General features: G+C 41.8%; 1 protein-coding gene across 1 annotated transcript in view; it reads right to left on the bottom strand.

Annotated features, from left to right (window-relative positions):
* The window catches only part of MARCHF1 (membrane associated ring-CH-type finger 1), a 217,163-nt gene that overhangs the window by 125,486 nt on the left and 65,762 nt on the right, over positions 1-25,915 (bottom strand). Inside the window, exon 2 of the mRNA XM_069976179.1 lies at positions 11,822-11,872. Coding sequence (XP_069832280.1) covers positions 11,822-11,872 — 51 coding nt within the window. The remainder of the gene's footprint in view (positions 1-11,821; positions 11,873-25,915) is intronic.

The raw sequence follows: 25,915 nt of genomic DNA, 5'->3' as shown, positions 1-25,915 counted from the left end.
GCCGGAGGTCTCTCACCTGCCTCCGTGCGGTCCGATCGGCGATCTGCTACACTGAGCCTGCACAGGCAGGCTCAATGAGCAGATCGCCGATAACACTGATCAATGCTGTGCCTATGGCATAGCATTCATCAGTGTAGAAATCAAACTAATGTATGTAAAAGTCCCCCAAAGGGACTTCAAATGTGTAAAAAAAAAAAAAAAAAAGTTAAAAACACCAATACACTACCCCAAAACCCCTCCCCCAATAAAAGTTGAAATCACCCCCCTTTCCCATTATATAAATAAAACATATAAAAATAAATAAACAAATAAACATATAATATACCGTAGCGTGCGTAATTGTTCGATCTATTAAAATATAACAAGCGTCATTGTGAACGGTAAACGGCGTACACGAAAAGAGGGAAAAAAGTGCGCGGATTACCGATTTTATGTTACAATATAAATAAAAAAATGTTTATAAAAAGTGATCAAAACGTCCAATCTTCACAAATATGGTATTAATAAAAACTAGAGATCATGGCGGAAAAAATTACACCCCATACAGCCCCATAGGTGAAAAAATAAAACCGTTATAAGTGTCACAATAGGCCCATTTTATTTATAATTAATTGCCAAAAAAAAGGATTTCATTTAAAAAAATTTATACCATTAGAGAATCTGTGTAAACCTGCATGTGGTTGTGTTCGGACTGACCTATAGAATAATAGTATCATTTCGCTTTTACCATATAGTGCATTACGTAGACACAGGAACCCCCCAAACGTTACCATATTACATTCTTTTTTACGATTTCACCAATTTATATCTTCATAAATAATATATTTGGGATTCCATCATACATGTTATGGTAAAATGAATGACGCCATTACAAAGTACAACTATTCCTGTAACAAATAAGCCCTTACATGGCCTGTAGATAAAAAACTGAGAGTGCTAGAGCTCTTAGAAGGGGAGGAGGGAAAAACGGAAACACTAAGATCAAAATTTGCGCGGTCCACTGGGTCATTTTGGGCCTGGTCCTCAAAGGGTTAAGGGTGAGTTTAGACGTAACAAAATCACAGCGGTTTTCAAAGAGTTCTGCAGCGAGATCCGCAGTGATTTCCGGTACTGTCAGTTTGAGTAGGTTTACATACTCGCAGCAAAGGTTTCATTCCACTGTGAGTATGAAAACCAATCCCCCTTAACCTGCCACAGCCTGGTGAATACTTTACCAGTCCTCACTTCAGCCTGAGTATGTAAACCTATTGAAACTGACAGTACCGGGAATTGCAGCATATCTCCAGTACGCTGGAAAACGCTGCAATTCCAGTACATGTGAACTCTCAATTAATATTTAATGTGGCCGGACTTTGTTTTTTAAAACAGCATCAATTTTCCTAGGTAACACCTGCACAAAGTCAGGTGTATAATTAACTGATTATACTAAACAAGTGATAATAACCAGCTTTGTGCAAGTGTACCTAGAATTGATGTTGTTTTAAAGGCAAAGGGTCACAACAAATGTTGATTTATTTAATCTTGCCATGGTGTATGACTTCTTATGTAGCTGAGTTTGGTTATTTCTTGACTAGTTTTAGGCCTACAATAATATTTTTAGTCTACAATAATATTTCTGTTTCAGTACATGACTTTGTTTAATGCTACGTTTACACGGAGCGATAATTTGCCGTTTAACGATTTTTAAGCAACAATTTGGTTTTTATAACGATTAGCATTTAGACAAATAAATTGTTAGAAAAATCATTTGAAAATTCGTAAGTAAAATCGTTATTGTGATCGTTTTTAAGATCGCTTAAGCTCATCTTTTACATAGGGAAAATCTGTGAAAGACTTTACAAGAAGCGATGAGCGAATACTCAGCGAACGACGAATGACAATTTAAGAACATGTTGAAAGATCAAAATGAACGATTTCTCACTCTTCGTTTAATTGTTTGCTGTGTTTACATGGAACGATTATCGCTCAAATGTGATCGTTTATGCGAAAATTCAAACAATAATCATTCCGTGTAAACTCAGCATAACCTACATATTAAAATGATAATCATTATCACCTGTTTGGTCAAATTGGTTAACTTAATGGTGCATTTAAACAGACAGATTAATCTGACAGATCTTTGAAGCCAAAGCCAGGAACAGACTATAAACAGAGAACAGGCTATAAAGGAAAGACTGACATTCCTCCTTTTTTCAAATCCATTCCTGGATTTGGCTTAAAAAAAATCTGTCTGTGTAAACACACCAATACACCTGACTATAATTCTACAATATCCTTGACTTAGTATTGATTTGATTAAGATTTTTCTTCTCTTAATTCACTTTGCATTTTGTTAATTTATAGAGATGAGCGAACCGGGTTCGGGTTCAAGTCGATCCGAACCTGAACGTTCGGTATTTGATTAGCTGGGGCTGCTGAACTTGGATAAAGCTCTAAGGTTGTCTGGAAAACATGGATACTGCCAATGACTATATCCATGTTTTCCACATAGCCTTAGAGCTTTATCCAACTTCAGCAGCCACCGCTAATCAAATGCCGAAAGTTCGTGTTCGGATCGACTCGAGCATGCTCCAGGTTCGCTCATCTCTATTAATTTATTTAAAAAGCCTAATAATACTACTCCTTTGGAAAGCATTCCTACTTTGTAAATGTTTCCCCATACCTGCCAAGTATTTCTGGTTGTATTGAGACTGTAACAAAAGCTATGGTCCTCCAAAAGTCCTTTTTGTTATTTATGTGGGATGTATTTTGGGCCACTATCGGCCCAGAATAAGCTACAAATTTTGTTCCAGAATACATCAAGATTTTGGCTTAAAAGGGCCAGATAGGGGGAATTTATCCTCTTCACGTCAGCAATCTGTATATATAAGTTCCTATTGCACATGCCCCGTGCAGTAGGAATGTACATATACGTTCCTGACTTGAGGGGGCTTTGTGATGAGAACGGGATCGCTGCAGGGACAGCAATCCCGCTCTCATCTGTGTACAGCCCCGGGGGTAATGAGAGTCAGCTGCGATCCCGCAGCTGACCCCTATTAACCCCTTAGTGACCACCGAAATGGTGGTCACTAATGGGCCGGTGCCGCCGCTGTATTTCATCTCCCCCCACCGTGAATCCACGGTGGGGGGAGATGAAATAAGTAAAATCAGACCCCAGACCAGCCCCCCTAGTGCCCCAGTCACTATCCCCCCAGTCACTATCCCCCATGAATGATTGGTGACAGGGGATAAAAAGTGATATCCCCCCACCCCCCCCGTCACCCCCGTCCCTCAGTCACCCCCCCTACCCCTTATACATTACCTGATCCTGGAGCTCCTTCCTCTTCGGCGTCCTGGCTGGTTATGAAGTGCGCATGCGCTCCACAACCAGCCAGCTCTGAAAATTTTAAGTGACAGAGACCAATTTGGTCTCTGTCACTGAACTATGATTACTGTGATAGAAAATATCACAGTAATCATAGTATTACAGTGAAAATGAATGTATAAAGTACAAAAAGTGACAAACACACTAAAAAATAAACCACACACTTTTTATTATAGTAATAATTGCAATTTACTCCCAAATTACCCCTAACCCCCCCAGATTACCCGTAACCACCGCAGGTTGCCCGTAACCACCGCGCGTTGCCCGTAACCACCGCACGTTGCCGGTAACCACCCCAGGTTGTCCGTAATCACGTCAGATTGCACGTAACCCCTAGATTACCCGTAACCACCGCACGTTGCCCTTAACCACCGCACGTTGCCTGTAACCACCGCACGTTGCCCGTAACCACCGCACGTTGCCCGTAACCACCGCACATTGCCAGTGACCCCCTCCAGATTGTCCGTAATCACCCCAGATTGCCTGTAACCACCCCAAATTACATGTACCCACCCCAGATTACCTATAAGCACTTCAGTCTATCCGTAACAATTCTAGATTGTCTGTAACCCCCCCAGGTTGCCCGTAACCACCGCAGGTTGCGCATAACCACCCCAGGTTGCCCGTAATCATGCCAGATTACATGTAACCCCCCAGATTGCACGCAACCACAGCAGGTTGCCTCTGACCACCGCACGTCGCCTCTGACCACCGCACATCGCCTCTGACCACCGCACGTCGCCTCTGATCACCGCACGTCGCCTCTGACCACCGCACCTTGCCTCTGACCACCGCACCTTACCACTAACCACCCCAAATTGCCAGTAACCCCCTCCAGATTGCCCGTAACCACGCCAGATTACAGGTACCCACTTCAGATTACCTTTTAGCACTTCAGTTTATCCGTAACCACAGCAGGTTGCCTGTAACCACCCCAGATTGTCCGTAACCACCCCAGATTGTCCGTAACCACCCCACGTTGCCCGTAACCACAGCAGGTTGTCTGTAACCACCCTAGATTGTCTGTAACCACAGCAGGTTGTCTGTATTCACCCCACGTTGCCCGTAACCACCCCAGGTTGCCTGTAACCACCCCAGATTGTCTGTAACCACTCCAGATTGTCTGTAACCACCCCAGATTGTCAGTAACCACCCCAGATTGTCCGTAACCACCCCAGATTGTCCGTAACCACCCCAGATTGTCCGTAACCACCCCACGTTGCCTCTTACCACAGCAGGTTGCCTGTAACCACACCAGATTGTCTGTAACCACAGCAGGTTGTCCGTATCCACCCCATATTGCCCGTAACCACCCCAGGTTGCCTCTTACCATCCCAGGTTGCCTGTAACCACCCCAGGTTGCTGTAACCACAGCAGGTTGCCCGTAACCACCCAATGTTGACCGTATCCACCCCAGATTACCCGTAACCACCCCAGATTACCCATAGCCACCTCAGACTGCCCGTAACCACCTCTAGATTACCCGGAACCACCCCAGACTGTCCGTAACCACCCCACATTACCTGTAATCTAATTTTTTTTATTTTATTTTAGTAACTGCACTATTCTAATAACTATTACTAGCTGTGGTTTTGCTCCAGCAAATTGGGGCTCCTTCCCTTCTGAGCCCTGCTGTGTGCCCATACAGTGGTTAATGCCCACATATGGGGTACCGTTGTACTCAGGAGAACCTGCGTTAAAGATTTTGGGGTACATTTTTTCTCCTGTTCCTTGTGTAATTTAGAAATTTCAAACTAAACAAACATATTATTGGAAAAATGCAAGTTTTTCATTTTTACTGGCCAATTTTGAATACTTTCCTCTAATACCTGTGGGGCCGAAATGCTCATCCTAACCCAAGATGAATTCTTTGAGGGGTGTACTTTCTGAAATGGGGTGACTTTTGGGGGGGTTCTATTCTGTAGACATTACAGGGGCTCTGCAAACGCACCTGGTGCTCAGAAACTTTTTCAGAAAAATCTGCACAGAAAATGCTAATTGGCGCTCCTTCCCTTCTGAGCCCGGCTGTGTGCCCATACAGTGGTTTATACTGACATATGAGGTACCTTTTTACTCAGGAGAACCTGCGTTACAAATTTTGGGGTACTTTTTTTCTCTTGATCCTCGTGAAATTGAGAAATTTCTAACTAAATGAACATATTATTGGAAAAATTCGAGTTTTTCATTTTTACTGTCTACTTTTGAATACTTTCCTCTAATACCTGTGGGGTCAAAATGCTCACCACACCCCAAAATGAATTCTTTGAGGGGTGCACTTTCCAAAATGGGGTGACTTATGGTTTTTTTTTCTCTCTGCTGACAGGGGCTCTGCAAATGCATCTGGCGCTCGGAAACTTCTTCAGCAAAATCTGCAGTGGAAAAGCTAATTGGCGATCCCTTCCTTCTGAGCCCCGCTGTGTGCCCATACAGTGGTTTACACCCACATATGGGGTACCGTAGTACTCAAGAGAACCTGCGTTACAAATTTTGGGGTGCTTTTTCTCTCATGTTCCTTTTAAAAATGAGAAACTTTAATCTAAACGTATATATTATTGGAAAATTTTTATTTTTCATTTTTTTTACTACCTAATGGTGAATACTTTCCTCCAGCCCCTGTAGGGTTAAAATGTTCATTATACCCCTAGGTTAATTCTTTAAGGTGTCTAGTTTCCAAAATGGGTCACTTATGGGGGTTTACAGTATACCAACCTCCTAAATCAACTTAAAAAAAAGAACTGGTCCCTAAAAAAATCAGTTTTGGAAACTTTCATGAAAATGTGGTAATTTGCTGATAAATTTCTAAGCCCCGTAACACCCTAAAAAAGTAAAATATGTTTATTAAATGAAGCCAGAATAAAGAGGACATATTGGTAATGTGACTTAGTAACTAATTCATGTGATACGACTTTCTTTTTTTAGAAGCAGAGAATTTCAAAGTTCATAAAATGCTAATTTTTTTCAATTTTTCATGATATTTTGATGTTTTTCACAAAAAACACACAAAGTAGTGACCACATTTTGCCACTAATATAAAGTGCCATATGTGACGAAAAAACAATCTCAGAATCGCTAGCATACGTTAAAGCATCACTGAGCTATAAGAGCATAAAGTGAGACAGGTCAGATTTTGAAAAATGAGCCTGGTCTTTTAGGTGCAAATAGGCTTGGTCTTGAAGGGGTTAATATTGAGTCTAAATCATGAGATTTTTCTTCAGACTATTTATCTATTTTTTACCCATCCAAATACTGTAAGACTAATTTAACAAGCTATTCATTTATTTGTGAATTGAATATTCACAGAATACTCACAGAATATTGCCAAAGAAATGTGCAAACACATTCAACTGGTACTGACCAGACGTAGGCCTGCACCAGTTTGTGCAGCTTTTTAAAGATTTAAAAAATTTTTTATAAAATATTTGCCTGTCAACTATTGGTTCATAGATAGAACTTAGACTAAAAATCGACAAAAATTCTAATTATTAGCCTAAATAGAGGCTCAAAGCCCATGATAAATTTCCCCCTTAGTTGTACAGCAATAACAGTTAAAGTTGTAAAGTTAATGTGAGTCGGACCTAAAGGATCCCCCCCCCCGGATGTTGTCCTGGCGGAGCGATCCACACATCCGGCTCAGGCCGGGGTCTGCATACAGCATAGATCCCAATGAGAGATCAGTGTGATTATACTAGAAGTCCCCCAGGGGGGCTTCTATTATTAGTGTAAAAGTAAAAAAAAGTGTCATTATTAAAAAAAAAAAAACCTCCCCTAATAAAAGTTTGAATCACCCCTCTTTTCCTATGTTATACATAAAAATAAAAAAATAAATAAACATTTTAGTTATAGCCGCGTGCATAATCGCCCAAACTATTAATTTATCATATTCCTGATCTCGCACAGTAAATGGCGTAAGCGTAAAAAAATCCCAAAGTGCAAAATTGCGCATTTTTGGTCGCATCAAATCCAGAAAAATTGTAATAAAAAGCGAACAACAAGTCCCATATGTGCAATCAACATACCGATAAAAAGAACACATCATGGCGCAAAAAATGACACCTCATACAGCCCCATAGACTGAAGGATAAAAGCACTATAAGCCTGGCAATGGAGCGGTTTTAACAAACATATATTTGTTAACAATGGTTTGAATTTTTTATAAGCCATCAAATAAAATAAAAGTTATACATGTTACATATCGTTGTAATCGTAACAACTTGAGGAACATATATAACAAGTCAGTTTTACCCCAGGGGGAGCGGCGTAAAAACGAAACCCTCCAAATAAAAGAAATGCTTTTTTTTTTTTCAATTTCACCACACATTGAATTTTTTTCTGCTTTTACAGTGTACTTTATGAAACAATTCAGCCCGTCATTGCAAAGTACAATTAGCGGCGCAAAAAATAAGGGCTCATGTGGGTCTTTAGGTGAAAAAATGCAACTGCTATGGCCTTTTGAGCACAAGGAGATAAAAACGAAAAAGTAAAAATTGAAATTGGCCAGGTCCTCTAAAGGTTAAAAGCATATTGGGGGATCTACTGTATCCATGCTGCACCAGGCAAAGACCTGGAAAAGAGTTGAAGCAATTAAAGCAATGTTCTTCCTTGCCTTCTAAGAGCCATAGCGTTTTTATTCTTCCATGGTCTCTAGTTTTTATTGGTATTATATTGGTATCATATTGGAGAAAAAAATTTCCATCTTGATTTCAAACCTAATGTCATATGGAGGTTTTATTAGTTGTACTATTATATGGTCAAAATAACCATGAGTGTAGTGACTTCCACTGATCTGCTAGATACATTTTGTCTGTTTCAATTCCTGAGTTCTAATGTTATTCTGTGAACACATGGCCAGGACAGTATTGCACAGTCAAGATGACATGTAGTTAGCTATTCTGCATTTGGCAGTGATTTGTTGGCATAGCACAATGCCTGTCAGAAGACAGTTGAATGTATTTATACCTATTTGCCAACAATTATCTAAAATTATCAGTGTGTTGTGTGATATTCTTTGACAAGTATATACATGTATTCTTAGAAAAAAATTCCTCTATAAGATACATAATAAAAAATATGTCATTTTCCACATTACTGAGATAAAGAAACAGTACTAGTAACTTGCCTATAGTCAAGATGCAGGATTTCATTATTTTGCCACCCACCTGACATTAATCTGCCAAAATATAAGGGTCAAGTGTTCCATATATGAATGCTGTGTTAAAGCATTGTAACATATTGTAAAATTTAATTGAAAACCTGCCTTGTAGTTGGTGGTACCATGGTAACATAACACAGCAAGCTGGTAAGTGCTCTAACTGTACTAGTACTGGCACTTATCTGGACATGCTGCTGCACTGGTAACTGCTGAGAAGCTAAAGAACTCAGAATTCCATACAACAAATCTCATTAGCAGGTTCTACTTTACGTGCATCTTTGAAAACAGGTGTGATAGACAAATTTTCAGAAAAACTGATAAAAATTACAACATAACAACATTTTGGGTTCTTGTTGAAGAATACAAACCATCATATAAATATAGGCATACTTCACAAAATTGAATTAAGTATGAAAACTGGGCATGTAGAGAACTGTGTTGCTAAAATGACACCATCTCATTTCTGTTATCTTGTGTTTTCTGATTTAATAGAGTTCACAGTTTATTTAAAAGCTTCTGCAGTTATTTGTGCTTTCTAATATTCAACTTAAGGTTGTTTACTAGTATCAAGATTGGTAAATATGCTAGAGAAGACTACTGTATGTGCTCATGAGATATACATATATATACCTTTTTGTAGCTAATGAGAAGTCCTTTCTGCTGGTTGTCCTTTCTTTATGAATGCTGGTTGTGCTTTTCTGAGGCAGAAAATCAAACTTTAGTTGAGGTGTAGCCGTGTCAAAGAGGTGTGGCCTAGAGCAATTTTGCCCTAGGCCAGCACCACCTGTGTGGTGTTGGTCTCCGTCTCCCCCTGCCTCCCGTTCCACCCTCTGTCCGCCCGCACAGTGTTAGCAGTAAGTGGACATGCCCCGTTGTCTGACCCCCCGATGCCGCTGCATTGACTTTGCCGGGTCCATGGCGCTTCTGTGATGTTTCCTCTTTGCGTCGTCCCCGCCCCATGGTAGTGACGCACTAGGCCCTGTACCGCCTCTCCTGTCTGTAAACACCCCCCCCCCCCCGCATACCATGATGCCGCCTGCTGCCGGAATCAGCTTATCCTCTTCTTTGCACTTGCGCCGTTGTGCGCCAATCCTGAGCAGGCGCAATGATGCACTAGACTTGTCGGAAAAGGTCGGTCGCTTCACTGCACCTGCAGGGGATGGGGGGCAGTGACAGGCAATAGAGACAGTGCAGGGCCGGGCGTGTTACTACCACGGGGCTGGGGCGATGTAGAGAAGACACACCACAGAGGCGTCCCGGACCCGGCAACATCACTGCAACGACGCAGGGGGGGGGGTCAGACAACGGCGCATGCGCGCTTACAGCTAGCATTGTGTGGCAAGACAAAGGGCAGAACGGGAGTCAGGGGGAGACGGAGACCAACACCACACAGACATTGCTGGCCTAGGGCACGGTTGCTCTAGGCCTTGCCTCTTTGACATGGATTTACCTCAATTAAAGTTTGATTTTCTTCCTCTGGAAAGCTCAACCAGCTTTGATACATCTACCAGCATTAAGGACTTCTCATCAGATACAAAAAGGTATAAATATATTTTTTTTTGGGGGGGGGGGTTGCAAAGTGGGTACAGAGTCACTTTAAAGCAACTCTGTACCCACAATCTGCCCGCCCACCGCCACCCAACTGCTTGTAGCGTTGGAAAGCTGCTTTTAATACATTATCTGTCCTGGGGTCCGTTTGGCAGGTGATACAGTTACTGTTCTAAAAAACAACTTTTAAACTTGCAGGCCTATGTCAAATTGGTGTGGCCTAGAGTGTCGATGCCCTAGGCTTGAATCGCCTTTCCTCCTTCCTGCCCTCTTCACCATTAGGAATGCCCCAGGCAGGATTTCTCCTATTTAACACTTGTAAAAAAACTGCACAGGTACCTTCACGATCCAGCACATGTGCAGTGTTTAGACATGTGGTGATTAGGAGAAATCCTGCCTGGGGGCCTTCCTAATGATGAAGAGGGCGGGGAGGAGGGACTGAGAGGCGGGGCAAGCCTAGGGCATAGAAACTCTAGGCCACGCAAATTTGTCAGATTGTGGGTACAGAGTCACTCTAAGAAGCTTATACAAAGTTTTGCTATGTTACATAATTATATTCACTTAAGGGAAATCTATCACCTGGCCAGATCCCTTTAAATAAGTATATTTGTAAATGTATATATAAATCAGAGTTGGCACGGATTTCAGTGCAGATTGTATGCATAAATCAACATCAAACCCGTAGCAAACGACTTTCAATGCAATTCAATAGGGCCCTGACCTGCTGTTTGGCCTCTACAGGCTGCCGTGCAGTGAGCCCCACCCCCCTCTCCTCTGGTCCGACGCTGAGAGACTGAGGCCTGGAGGAGCCACAATATGCTTTCAGTGGCTCACCAGCGCCCCCCTCATCCCTGCGCCTGGCTCATCCCCCCTCCCCCCACAGCCTCAGGTAATGATGTGTGCGCTCACAGCACAGCACCACCTGCACACAGTGCAATGTGTGTCAGTGTGTGAGCGCAGTGAGAGGGGAGGGAGAGGGGAAGAGATGGTGTGGGCAAGTGCAGGGGGGCCCCTTGAGGCACTGTGGGCCCCGGCACTTGCCCGAGTATGCCTGGTGCTGACGCCGGCCCTGGGTACATGCATAGACAAAATCAGACATTACAGAGATACACATGTAACCATCACGTCAAACATAAGGAGTGAGGGTCCTGCTATGAGTTAGTATGCAACTTGTATGTACATAATAATGTAAAGCTATGTCTAGTTTTGTTATGACATTTAAAGGAAAGATTAGCAAAGCTTTATTCTAATGTGTTTATTATTTCATTTATTCTCTGTAGATATCCCATAGCATGTTTAATTCATATATATATTTTTTTACATTCTTTCATTGGAGATTAAACATTGCACAACTGTCAGGGTGTCCTTGTAGTGTGTATGACCATGTATATACTGCATGAAATATTGCTAATAGTTTGCATAAATTAATTTATTTCTAAACACTTGTCATTAGTCGCATCTCATGAATTTCAAATGAGAATAGAGACATGAAACATTTATCCAGTCTTCACATTTGTTCCATTGTCTTGAGTAGATAGTTTGAATAACATGAAAGCAATATGCCATATTAAAAGCTTGACATGTGCAAATTGGATTGGCAGTGTATCATTCTAATTAAAGTCAAGAAAAAAAATGCTAAACCGAAGCCGACAGGTAAAATACAGTGCATATAATGTACAATAGACAATGTACTGAAGTCTAAAGCCTGACACCTCAGTGTACTCCATCAAGCATAGGAATAAGTAGTATTTTGCACATACTTTTGAAATGTTGCTTGATCGACTTGTTGAGCGCCCAGGGGATTTTTCATTCTGCAAAACAAAATTAGATTACCAAAAAAGGTGTGATAAGTATGTAGAATTGTATCTTCTGTCTTCACTTTTATCCATGCTGTGTCAATTAGTTGTAATTACTAGGTAAAAGAGTGAAATCTGAGCTAATGATTTCAATGCTGTAATTATCAAAGTACTGTACTGATATGTGTAGAGTACACACATTTAGTCTCCGAACCTTAAGAGACTTGACTTAATGATAAAATAATCCTAGCTCTAACTAGATAGATAGATAGATAGATAGATAGATAGATAGATAGATAGATAGATAGATAGAGTAGATCGATTGATAGAGTAGATAGTTTTCCAGAAAAAAAAGCAAAGCTACTACTCCTGTCTCCAGGTTGTGTGTGGTTTTGCAATTGAGGTCCATTCACTTCAATGGAACTGAGCTCCCTTCAATGGAAAGTAACACCCAAACTGGAGACAAGAGTCATGATTTTTCTGGAAGAAAGAGTGATGGTTTTCTAAGCCTGGACAACTCCTTTAATATTATTGCTGTCATATTTTAACTAATAGCATAATTCCTAATTTACTATCTGATATAATACAGCATGCTGTGATTTAGACTAAAGGTACATTCACATTACCGACACATTCATTTCTATGGCCTCACTTACACACCCGTAGGTGTTATGAGCCTGTGATGGGGCCATGATCTATGCAGCTAAAAAAGCTGGCATTCCCTAGCATGGATCCCTATTTGCGTATCAATGGACCAGTGCAATTGCAGATGGCTATGGATGCAAATCCGTTGTTCTGTCTGTAGCTACAGGTCCACAGCCCCTGATAGACACATGGACGTGTAAACCAGGACCAAAGCTGAATCCTTGAGTCATGATAAGATTGCAATATTACCTGGACTAATGATCAATATATATATATATATATATATATATATATATATATATATATATATAATCTTTTTTTCTTCGTTTGTTATATATTACATATCATATAAAACCACAAAAGGACATAGAAGAAACACAATATCTCACCTCCAGATAATTCTGCATCATACCTTTCCTATACAATATAGTTTCCTGTAATCTACAAACAAACTCTTAACCCAATGCAGCCTGCTCCAAGTGGCATCCACCAGAGGACGCAACTAAATGGGAAAGGCTGAGCAGCAGATGTGCACCATTCACTTGAAGGGGACTACTCACAGGATCAGGTCACATAAGGAGGCATATGTGGGGCCAAACACAATGTTTTTGAGAAGTAAGGTCATATGCAAATAAATATAACCAGACTATAGCACTATAAATTAAGACTGTAGATATGGAAGGAAAGACCCCCACTTAACAAATTGTCCTCATGTAAAGAAAAAAGTTATTCCTGATACTAAAATATGGCAATCAGAATCAAGGTCCTTTCTCCAGTAATCTTATAACCACAACTTGTAGTATTGAAAGACATGCAAGGTGATGTTCAATCCTGTTTCAGCTATATGTGCTAGATGTCCACTTCTTCTATTTGCAGGCCTGGGAATAAACAGATCATTTTCCAGCTCTCTACATTGGCACTAAATATAGCTAGCCATCTGCATAAATCACATTTCTAAATTTGGAATTCTTTATGTAGGGAGCAGGAAGGTAATAAATGCTCTAAATCTTCAACACCCCTGAACCACTGTTCACATCTTTACCCTCTCTTGACACTATATCTGCCAGTAGAACTTTTTATTAAGCATGCTAAGAATGAATCAAAGGGGTATACTCATCTAATAAAGTTTTTAGTATTCGATAATGTAAAAGTGAGCAGTTGTGTAAATGCATTTCCTTAGCAAAATTGCTTACTTTTGCAGCAGTGCCCTACCCTCTTACACTATAGTTGACAGCTTGTTACTTAGATTACTCTTTGAGCAGTGGCTAGGCTGCTGACGTATCTTGTGGCCAAGACCTTGGTAGCTGGGGAGTATACATTTATTACTTCTGTGTCTCCATCAGGTTGAACCTGATGGACTCTTGTCTTTTTTCAACCTTATTAACTATGTTACTATGTTCTCAGATCACAAATGGCTTAAGACCTTGTGGACTGTCTCTGGAGGCATCTGTGATTTAGCTTGGCATTGCTGCATCCTGTCCTAAATGATGTACAGCTGGGGGACTGTGCCAGGCTAGATAAGTATGGAGGGGCCCCGGACAGTTATTTTGCTATGGGACCCCATGAATCCTAGCTATGACCAGAGCCAATAAACAAGGATTTTCTATTTAGTTTCCTGATGGTGGGATATTTTAGATGTGTCTATAAGTATAAAAAGCTTGTAAGCTGTTTGTCTTGTCCATCTTCGAAAGTGACTGCTATATGGTTTAGACATTAATTTCTTTATTCACTATGAAACTCCTAGACAAAGTGACTTACAGTCCATGTGGCAGTCACTGTAGGACAGTCATGAGGCTGATCAGTGGGACCAGGACTGCATGGTATTGGGGACTTACAAGAGTGGCACTTTAAAGCATGTGTTCCTTATTGCTGCAATTTGCTCATTCTATTTAAAATTCTGACAGTGGTTCAAAGTGACAGACTACAAAAGGCGGCTTTGTCAATAACAGTATTTGCTGACAAGGTGAGATTTTTAGGGTTTTTTTTTTCTTGCTTTTCGCATCAAGTGAGAAACTAAAAGAATGTCAAATGGCATGCAACACATTTATTTCAAAGTAAACTTAAATGTTAAACCTGCTGGAAAAAAACAAACTCTGATCTATAGTCTCATAACAAAAATAAAAAATCGACCACTCCGCTGTTATGCATTTATCCGACAGATCTCCTTCTGCGTGGTCTGATATCTCATTCTACCCAGCTTGTAGTCATCCAACGGCAGTGTCGCATTAATGTCTAAACTTTTAAATTAAAGCGACTCTGTACCCACAATCTTCCGCCTCCTAACCGCTTGTACGTTCTTATCGCTGCTTTTAATACAAGATCTGTCCTGGGGTCTTGGCGGCAGGTGATGCAGTTAAACTTGCAGCCCTGTGTCAAATTGGTGTGGCCTAGAGTACCCGTGTCCTAGGCTTGTACCGCCTCTCCGCCCCTCCTCCTCATCCTCTTCACCATTAGGAATGCCCCTGGGCAGGGTTTTTTCTATTCATCACTATGTCCTGACATTCATAACATTAGGTTACACAGGAGTTCTCCATCAAGTAAACCCAACCAAGTAGGAGTAGTAACTAGTGATGAGCGAGTACTAAAATGTTCGAGTGCTCGTTACTCAAGATTAAAATTTCCCGATACTCGGGTGCTCGTTTCGAGTAACGAACCCCATTGAAGTCAATGGAAAACTCGAGCATTTTTGCAGGGGACCCAAGCTCGGTAGAGGGAAGGTCGTGTGAAAACCTGTCAACCTCAGAAAATGATGGAAACACCACGGAAATCGACAGGAAACAGCAAGGGCAGCATGCATGGATGCCTCTGAGGCTGCCTAATGCCACCATTACGCCAAATTATGGGCAACAGTATGGCAGTGATCACACAGTGAAGGATTAAAAGAGAGATAGCTTATGAACCACCCCAAAATTTAGCCTGACACAGCATGGCAGTGAGAACACAGGGAACTATTAAAACAGAGGTAGCATATGATGAACCACCCAAAAGCTTTGCCTGACACAACATAACAACATCCAAAGAAGGTAGAAAGTACTGGTGAAAGGACGGCAGAGGACACCTGTAAGATGACATCCACAGATAATATGGTTAGAAATGGACAAGACAAGGATGCTAAATTGGATTTGACTTTGAATTTGACAGTATTGAGGTAACATTCCCTGCATCATGTGACTCACCCTTTCTCCCCCACCGCTGTTTTGAGTTTGAATTTGACTTTGAATTTGACTGTAGCAGTTGGGGTAACATTCCCTGCATCATGTGACTCACCACCTTTCCCCCCACCGCTGTTTTGAGTTTGAATTTGACTTTTAATTTGACTGTAGCAGTTGGGGTAACATTCCCTGCATCATGTGATTTACCACCTCTCCCCCCACCGCTGTTTTGAGTTTGAATTTGACTGTAGCAGTTGGAATAACATTCCCTGCATCATGTGATGTTCATGGGGTATGGCTGTCTCAGCACAATACTCCACATAACTGCAGAACTGATGTGGCTCAGGCATCCTGGTTTTAATTCCTTGAGGATCTAGCAATTGTCTCATGAAAAGGGATCATCACTTGAGGTCCTGCCTTACTAATTATGTGCTGCCCAACAACTAGAATTGTTATTTGTTTCTTTAGTTTGAGCAGGGTCTGATTTTTTTTTTCCTTTTTCCTCTTTTGTTTTGTTATCATTTTATGCCAGCAGACAGACACAGGTCTGTATACAGACACACACTTAAGAACAGAATACTGACAAAGTTTACCACTCGGTTTTCAAATTGTACAAAAAAAAAGAGTGAGTGAGAGAGAGACAAACACAGAATTAGACAGCAAAGTTTGCATTGTTCATTGTAGCACTATTTGGTAATAAAAGAAACACATGTTTGTGCATTTTTATGTGAAGATCCTTCTCGTATTTCATTTGGAAAGATGGGCAAGGTCAGCTTCCTTCATTTTATTTCCCCTGTTTTTGAAAGGCAATTTTCTGCCATGTTCTGCCCCTTCACAGCCAGAGGAGTATGTATCTCCTTGCAGTGCAAGGATCTGTAGGCCTTTGTGGCAGGGAAAGGGCATACAAAACCAATAATCCACTCTTAAGGAGAAAGATATTGCCGCAACCTTTGGCCAATTTCCAGAGTTGTGTATCACTGAGCTTCATCTTTCCAGAATGAGCAAAACACGGTGCAGTCTTTGTTACGATTTTGTAATAAATTTGTAATAAATTTGTAATAAATGTGCTCAGACTCAGGGAAGGGTCCAGAAAAGAGTTCCTTGGAGCATGGTGGTGGTGGTGGATCTGAATCCCTTCCTTCCCTGGAGGGGCCAGGCTGTGGGGAAGGAGGCTGAGCTGATGGAGCAAGGGTTCCACTCCCTTGGGTAGCGTGGGTGGACTGTGTGGAAGACTGGGTGGTGGATAAGTTACTGGACACATTATCCGCTATCCACGTGATCACCTGTTCACACTGCTGAGGTTTTAATATCGGTTTACCATGAGACCCTGTAAGTTGGGCGAAGAAGCTAGGGAGTGAACGTCTACAGTGTGCTACTGCTCGCTCCTCAACGGGTGCTGCTGGGTCACCCTGCCCTGAACCATGGCCTCTGCCAACTGCATTGCTTCAAACCCCACACCCTCGTCCTCAACCCTTACCCCTTTGGTTCACTATTTTATGGACACTGCACAGTATGGAGCTTAGATATGCCTTAAATAAGAAATACAGAAATCAGAAAATATACTAGTGGTCCCACTAGTTTTTGTGGGGCTGTGGGATACAATATGTTGGTGGCTGCACCTATACACTCTGTGACACCCCCTTTACACTCTGCAAGCAGTAGTGAACTTAAATATGCCTTGAGTAAAAAATCGAGAAATCAGAAAATATGCTAGTGGTCCCACTAGTTTTTTGGGGGCTGTGGGATACAATCTGTTGGTGGCTGCACCTATACACTCTGTGACACCCCCTTTACACTCTGCAAGCAGTAGTGAACTTAAATATGCCTTGCGTAAGAAATAGAGAAATCAGAAAATATGCTAGTGGTCCCACTAGTTTTTTGGGGGCTGTTGGATACAATCTGTTGGTGGTGTTGTGATATAATGTGTACGTAGGATCTCCTTTACCACCACCAGGTAAAAATTCAGTCCAATGCCTAAAGGTGTGACGCGGCCACGTCATCAGCTGCTCAGCTGCGATTGGCTGAGCACAGTTATGCTCAGCCAATCGCGGCTGAGCTTCGGATGACGCTGCAGAGGGCGGCCAGCACTCGGGAAGATCCGCTGGCCGCCCGAAGAAGACGTCACTGCTGAGGATCGGAGACCGTGGTCGGCACGTGACAGGTATGTATAGCGCACCACACTTCCGGGTACACGGGTGGGGGGTGGTGGGACACGGAGAAGGGGGCCATTCACAGACATAACATACATTACAAAGTTGTATAACTTTGTAATGTGTGTTATTCTGTGAATAATTTTTTATCGCCGGACAACCCCTTTAAATATGTCTTGAGTAAGAAATACAGAAATCAGAAAATAGGAAGGGGAAGAGGAAGTGCCTCTACTCTTCAAATGCCCACTTTAATAGCAAAGAGTCTTCGGTTTCTTACATCATAATTACATTCAGAGATTGAAAACTTCATGAAAAAAATAGCAACAGGTTTTAAATTAGTGAGGGCCTTAGGACCTTGGGAGAGAAGAGCTCCCATCCCTACTTCCAAGGCATCTACCTCAATGATAAAAAAAAAAACGTTTAAGATGAGTTAACATCAGTGCTTCTAAGAAGCATTGTTTTAGATGTCTAGATGCCTGTTCAGCCTCAGGGTACCAATTGAGCAGATCGTCCCATTTCCTGGTAAGATCAGTTAATGGTTTGGCAATAATCGAGATGTTCTTATTGAATTTACAAGATCATTATTCTCATTGTAATAATATATCTTTTCAATGCCAAATCCAGGATAAAATAATAAGGAATATAAATAAACAGAAAGGGTATGTTCACACTGAGTAACTCGGGTGGAATTCCGCAGCTGAACTTTCCGTCGCGGAATCCCTGTCTCAGTGTGCCATAACTCCTTTATGGGAGAGCGCACACGAGTGACATGTTACTTCCCTGAGCAGAGAGCGGCGGCAGCAAAGGAGTGCACAATTTTCCATAGATGGACTACAGTATGGCACACTGAGACAGGAGGGATTTTAAGGCAAAATTCCGCCTGAATTACTTAGTGTGAACATACCCTAATATCCTGTAAGTTTTCCAACCTTCTGTGTGATCCAGGAGTCTGAAATTTTAAACTATAGCATGAATATAATTTTATACATATTAATATCTACCCACACCTATTACACACAGTGCCCACTGAAAATAATATTGTCACGTACTGTGCCCCCTTTGTGCTCCTGTATATGATATGAGCCACACAGTTCTCTGCTACAAACAGTGCTACTTTGAAATAATAATGCCACTGACAATGATGCTAAACATAGTGTGTAGCTGTCCACATACTATATCATTCTGTTCCTCTTCAACAGAATGTTGCCTCAGCGCGGTTTCACACTATGTATGAGAGTGGCTGTTCTGTGACCTGGCCGTGTCACAGAACGACTAATGTCAGTGAAGTTTATTCCTGCATTCCCAATTGGAATGGGAATGAATTTGGGCGTTCCAATTCCCCATAGCTGACAATGTAAAGTTCGACTGGAGCCGCACTTTACATTGTCTGCACTGTCAGTCTTGTGCAGCAGCTATTCAATGAAACTGACGTCAGTTTTTTTAAAAGCCGCAATGAATCCTGGACAGAGTGTATACACTCCGTCCGGAATTCCATTGAATTCAATGGCCGTTTTTTAATGAAAAAATATGTTGTGTGAACTTAGTCCCAGACTGTAACATGAAAATAAAAGTGTCCCACATGGGGAATTAAGGATAATGTTATCATATTAGGTGGTTGATAAGGTGGAGAAAATGTCAAGGATTCTGGTACTGTCACCTCCTCCTGCTGTTCTGCTACATTTTTAGATTTAGGGCAGTGGGAGCAATGGCACCACACGAGTAAGATACACAGAAAATATTAATATACACGGGGCAGAAGGGACAACACCATGGACCGTGCTGGGTGTCTGTCCGTGTTGTATGTCTGTTTGCTTCCTCAGCCTCTAAACCCGGTTCTTTAACAACTGGATTGTCAGGACTGGGGAGAACTTACCAAATTCTAGACATGCATAGGATAATCAGTGCGCACACATGGGTTACATACTGCGCCTGGGCACAAGTACCGGAAAATATCCAGTATTTGATCCAAAAGGGAGAAGATTATCTAGAATGTTCTAACATGAAAAGTTAAAAATATTACATAAAAATAATTATAAAATATATGATAGATAATTATGAACATAATAGAAGCCTAATCTGTCGCCCAAGGGTCCACATAGACCTAAACAATGGAGCCTGTGATCAACTTTTTTGGTAAGACCATTCTAACAAAAAGGTGTCCATAGTTGATTGTTTCCCAAAACACTGTGTAAAAAGCCGCATATGGCTATGTTCCCACACTGTCAAAATGACAGCCATTCCTATTGTATGGCCGTCATTTAATGGCAAATAATAGCTGTTATTTCATAACAATAGCCATTTGTATACAAATAACAGCCATTCTTATGAAATAACATCAGTTATTTGCTGTTGAATTACAGCGGTCTAATAAAAACAGCCATCAGCCATTTGACAGTGTGTGAACATAGCCATACCTACAACAATAAAGGGGTTATCCAGCGAAAAAAAAAAATTCTTTCAAATCAGCTGGTGTCAGAAAGTTATATAGATTTGTAATTTACTTCTATTTAAAAATCTTAAGTCTTCCCATACTTAGCTACTATATATCCTGCAGGAAGTGTTGTTTTATTTACATTCAGACACAGTGCTCTCTGCTGACATCTCTGGCCAAGACAGGAACTGTCCAGAGCAGGCTTGGTTTTCTATGGGGATTTGCGGCTGCTGCTGCTGGACAGTTCCTGTAATGGACAGAGATGTCAGCAGAGAGCAGTGTTTCTGAATGTAAATAAAACAACTCTTCCTGCAGGACATATTGTAGATTATAAGTATGGGAAGACTTGAGATTTTTAAATAGATGTAAACTACAAATCTATATAACTTTCTGACACCAGTTGATTTGAAAGATTTTTTTTTTTCCGCTGGACAACCCCTTTAAATATAAAGCTATCAGCAGAATGTTATTTTACGTAAAACTGAACTGTGAAAAGTGCCGACAACAAAATGTTCTTAGTAATAATGCTATAATGATCCAATGTTCTGGAAAACTGTTGTAATAATATGTTTTGTCTGCAAATAGACTCATTTTCCTTTGTACAGTACAAACTAATATTTTCTTTCTTTTTTTTTTTATTAGATGTAACTGGTCATTTCAGGACACTAAAAGGATGGAAACAGGAAGTGTGAATCACTTATTTCCATTGGACTTAGGACCTATTACTCTAAAATAAGCCTATATCACTGGGGGCCAACAATCAGCCGGTGAACAAGCAAATGCCAGCAAACAAGCACAAATCTGTGAAGTTAGCTATTAAAGGGGTATTCCACTCAAACATAACTTTTGATATGTTGCTGCCCGGGGTATGTAATGCTGATGAACTTACTGTGAGTAATACCCCAGCATTACAAAGAAGCTAAAATGTTGCAGATAAACCAGTCAGGGACTTGTTTATATCAGCTGTCTCAGAAGGGAGGGGGGACAGAGACAAAGGCTCACACACAGATTTTTGTGCTTTCAGCAGAAAACAACAGCTGAGAACTGGGGGAAGGAGACTGAATAAGTAATAACAAGTATGGAATGAATTGTTAGTCTTACCATGGGCAGCAACATATCAAAAGTTATGTTTGGGTGGAATACCCCTTTAACTTTGCTGTAAAGTTCCTGAGCCTTATCAGAGTCTTATTTTTTTGACTATTAACAGGCTACTAAGACACTTTAAAACACAGCTATCAATAGGTTATACCTTGTTTAATTAGCATTATATTCACTGGTTCTACATCCATAATGCTTATAAAATCATATAGTGATACAAACTAGGGATGGTCCGAACCCTCCGAGGTTCGGGTTCGTATGAACCCGAACGCTCGGCATCAGATTCCCGCTGTCTGCCTGCTCCGTGGAGTGGGTGGATACAGCGGGAGGACCGCCTGGAAAACTGTGATACAGCCTATGGCTATGGCTGTATCCCAGTTTTTCAGGCGGTCCTCCCGCTGGATCCGCCCGCTGCACGGAGTGGGCAGACAGCGGGAATCATTACCGAGAGTTCGGGTTCGTACAAACCCGAACCCAACTCGGTTCGGACCATCCCTAATACAAACGCATATCACAAACTATGATTTGAAAACAAATAAAAAATATGAACAGGAAGTACTTAAAGTGACACTGTCACCTCCTTTGTATATTTTGACATCTCTAAACATCTCTATTATTTTAAATCATACGTCATGGTGCTTGTTCAAGTAAAAAGTCATCTTTTATCAACTGCAGATTGAGTTAAGTGGGCGGGGCCTCGCGGCATTAGCGTCACTTAGCCCCGCCCACAACGCCACAGTTGGCCCAGCCCCCTCGCCGGCCATTGGAACAGGCTGGCCGAAAGGTCTAGACCCCACCTCCTTTACATCGGCCATCCAATGGGCGTCAATGGGGCAGTGCCAATGGTGCCATTGTGGGCGGGGTTAAGTGGCGCTAATGCCGCGAGGCCATGCCCACTTAAGTTGATAAAAGGTCACTTTTTACTTGAACAAGCACCATGACATATGATATGAAATAAGGTAAGAAAAACACAAAATTTACCCTTTACACCTATGTAGAGATGTCAGAATGCACAAAGGAGGTGACACTTTAACTAGTCCACACCTAAAATTACTGCAAACTACTTTGGGTAAATATTACATAGTCATAAGCACTAAAACACACAGTATGGAGTTTTGTTTTGTTACTAATATTTTTTTGCACTACGTAGTATCATTATAACTGGTGAGGCCTACCTCCACGTTTTTGCAATGCAAATAAATAATATGTATTATGTAATCCTTACATTCATGGGTGCTCTGTTACTCTACAGTCGGCAGTATGCACGATATTGAAGTGTGGTAAAAAAAAAAAAAAACTTTTCATAGTGAAAGCTTAGACATTTTGTTAAACACACATCATCAAGGGGCCCTGAAATAAAGGATCCCATGTCCTCCTTTTATTTAAAACCCGCCTATTCACTTGTAATGGAACGCTAGTTTTTTTTTTTATAGATTTTTTTTTTACCAGATAAACTCAAAGAAACTAACAATATTGATCACCATATCACCATATGGTGGCCGCAAAGGCACCCTGAGCACTCTATTTTTTGTGGGGTGATTGAGCCCCTGTTCTTGGGGTCACTGGGGACAGTTGGACCCCAGCAATCACCTTGTCATCCCATACACTGTAGTATAATAATTTCTCTAATAATATTTTTATAATTTCTTTAACACCAACATATTGCTGACGTGAAGGGGTTAAAATACATGGAAGATGAGGGAAGAAAATATGACTATGTTCCTATTGGGCCCATCTATATCATAAAAATGAAAGTCTGTCTGTCCGTCTGTCCCATATAGAAGCCTGAAGCGTTTGACCCCAAATTTGTCAAGCAGATACATTGGGTGCCTGGGCAGGTTAGAGCGAAGGTCCCGTCCCCGCCAGATGTACAGGAGGGGAGGGGGAGGGGGAAGAGCGCCCCATAGAGATGAATGGGAAAATCTCCACACTGCACACACACAGGTGATATAATTAGCTGCAGCAGCTTGCCAGCAGAAACGGCAGTTGGAACCTTAGCAACCAATAGGATTACTGCTTTCATTTTCACAGGGAGCTGTGGTTGCTAGGGCAGCTGCCTCACAACATCCACAGAAATAACTGGTAGACCCCCTTTTAACACCACCATATCAGACCTGACCAATACCGCCATACCAGACCTGACCAATACCGCCACACTGTGACAAGATAACACAGCCATACCAGACCTGACCAATACCGCCATACTGTGACTGGATGACACTGCCATACCAGACCTGACCAATACCTCCATACTGTGACTGGATGACACTGCCATACCAGACCTGAACAATACCACCACACTGTGATTGGATAATACCACCATACCAGACCTGACAAATATCGCCATACTGTGACTGGATAACACCGCCACACCAGACCTGACCAATACCGCCATACTGTGACTGGATAACACCGCCATACCAGACCTGACCAATACCACCACACTGTGACTGGATAACACCGCCATACCAGACCTGACCAATACCACCACACTGTGACTGGATAACACCGCCATACCAGACCTGACCAATACGGCCACACTGTCACACTGTGACTGGATAACACCGCCATACCAGACCTATACCGCCATACTGTGACTGGATGACACTGCCATACCAGACCTGACCAATACCATCATACCGTGACTGGATAACATTGCCACACCAGACCTGACCAATCCCACCATACTGTGACTGGATAACCCTGCCACACCAGACCTGACCAATACTACCAGACCCCCCTTCGAAAAGACACTAGATTTTCTGGCAAGTCTAAACAGGAGGTGGAAGACTAGAAAAATAAAAAAAATAAAAAGTTGTCTCCTTCCCCCTGCTCCCTGGTGCTGCCCCCATGCAAGGTGCTGCCCTAGGCAGACCACGAGTGCCTAATGGTAAATATGACTCCACCACCTATATACTACAAGTTTACAGGACCCCAAACTATACACTACAGGTATACAGGACCTCCACCAACTCTATACTACAGGTATACAGGACCCCCACCAACTCTACACTACATGTATACTGGACCCAAAACTATACACTACAGGCATACAGTAACTCCTCCAACTATATACTACAGGTATACAGGACCCCAAAACTATACACTACAGGTATACAGCACCTCCACCAACTCTATACTACAGGTATACAGGACCTCAAAACTATACACTACAGGTATACAGGACCTCCACCAACTATACACTACAGGTATACAGGACCCCAAAAGTATACACTACAGGTATACAGAACCTCCATCAACTATATACTACAGGTATACAGGACCCCAAACTATACACTACAGCTATACAGGAACCCAAAACTATACACTACAGGTATATAGCACCCCCACCAACTCTATACTACAGGTATACAGGATCCCAAACTATACACTACAGGTGTACAGGACGCCAAAACTATACACTACAGGTATACAGGAACTCCACCAACTATATACTACAGGTATACAGGACCCTCAAACTATACAATACAGGTATACAGGACCCCCGAACTATATACTTCAAGTATACAAGATCTCCACCAACTCTATACTACAGGTATACAGCACCTCCACCAACTCTATACTATAGGTAAACAGGACCCCAAACTATACACTACAAGTATACAGGACCTCCACCAACTATATACTACAGGTATACAGCACCTCCACCAACTTTATACTACAGCTATACAGGACCCCCAAACTTTACACTACAAGTATACAAGACCTCTGCCAACTATAAACTACAGTTACACAGGACCCCAGAACTATATACTACAGTTATAGAAGACCTCCACCTACTACACACTACAGGTATTCAGGACCCTCAAACTATAAACTACAGGTATAGAAGTCCTCCACCAACTACACATTACAGGAATACAGCACCTTCACCAACTATATATTAAAGGTATACAGGACCCCCAACTATACAGTACAGGTATACAGGACCTCCACCAGCTATAAACTGCAGATATACAGTACTTCCCAAACTATACAGTACAAGTATACAGCCCCCCCCCCCCAATTATACACTACTGGTATACAGGACCTCCCTCAACTATACACTACAGGTATACAGCCTCCCCCAACTACACACTACAGGTATACAGGACCCCCTCAACTATACACTACAGGTATACAGCCCCCCCAACTACACACTACAGGTATACAGGACCCCCTCAACTTTACGCTACAGATATACAGTGCCCCACCCCAACTATACACTACAGGTATACAGGACAGATGTTTGAAGTTTTTAGTTTATTTCTAATGTGCATAAGCTACAATTTACATAAATTTACATACGTACATGCAGAACTGTCGGGTATATAGGGGCATATAGGGCTACTGGAGATTTTCCCTTAACCCTTAGACGACCCAGGGCGTATAGTTACGCCATGGAAGTCTGTCCCCAGACGACCTAGGGCGTAACTGTATGCCCTGGGTGTTTCTCCCGCTATGAAGCGTGCTCCGGAGCGGAGCGCGCTTCATAGCAAGTGGGGGCCGGCTGCAATCAGCAGCCGGGACCTCACCGGCAATGACACGCTGCAGCGATCGCGCTGCCGCGTGTCATTAACTC

Source organism: Dendropsophus ebraccatus, chromosome 7 (genome assembly GCF_027789765.1).
Source record: "Dendropsophus ebraccatus isolate aDenEbr1 chromosome 7, aDenEbr1.pat, whole genome shotgun sequence".
Classification (NCBI taxonomy): Eukaryota; Metazoa; Chordata; class Amphibia; order Anura; family Hylidae; genus Dendropsophus; species Dendropsophus ebraccatus.
The sequence above is the reverse complement of the archived record's forward strand: the minus strand, read 5'-3'. Positions and strand labels throughout refer to the sequence as shown.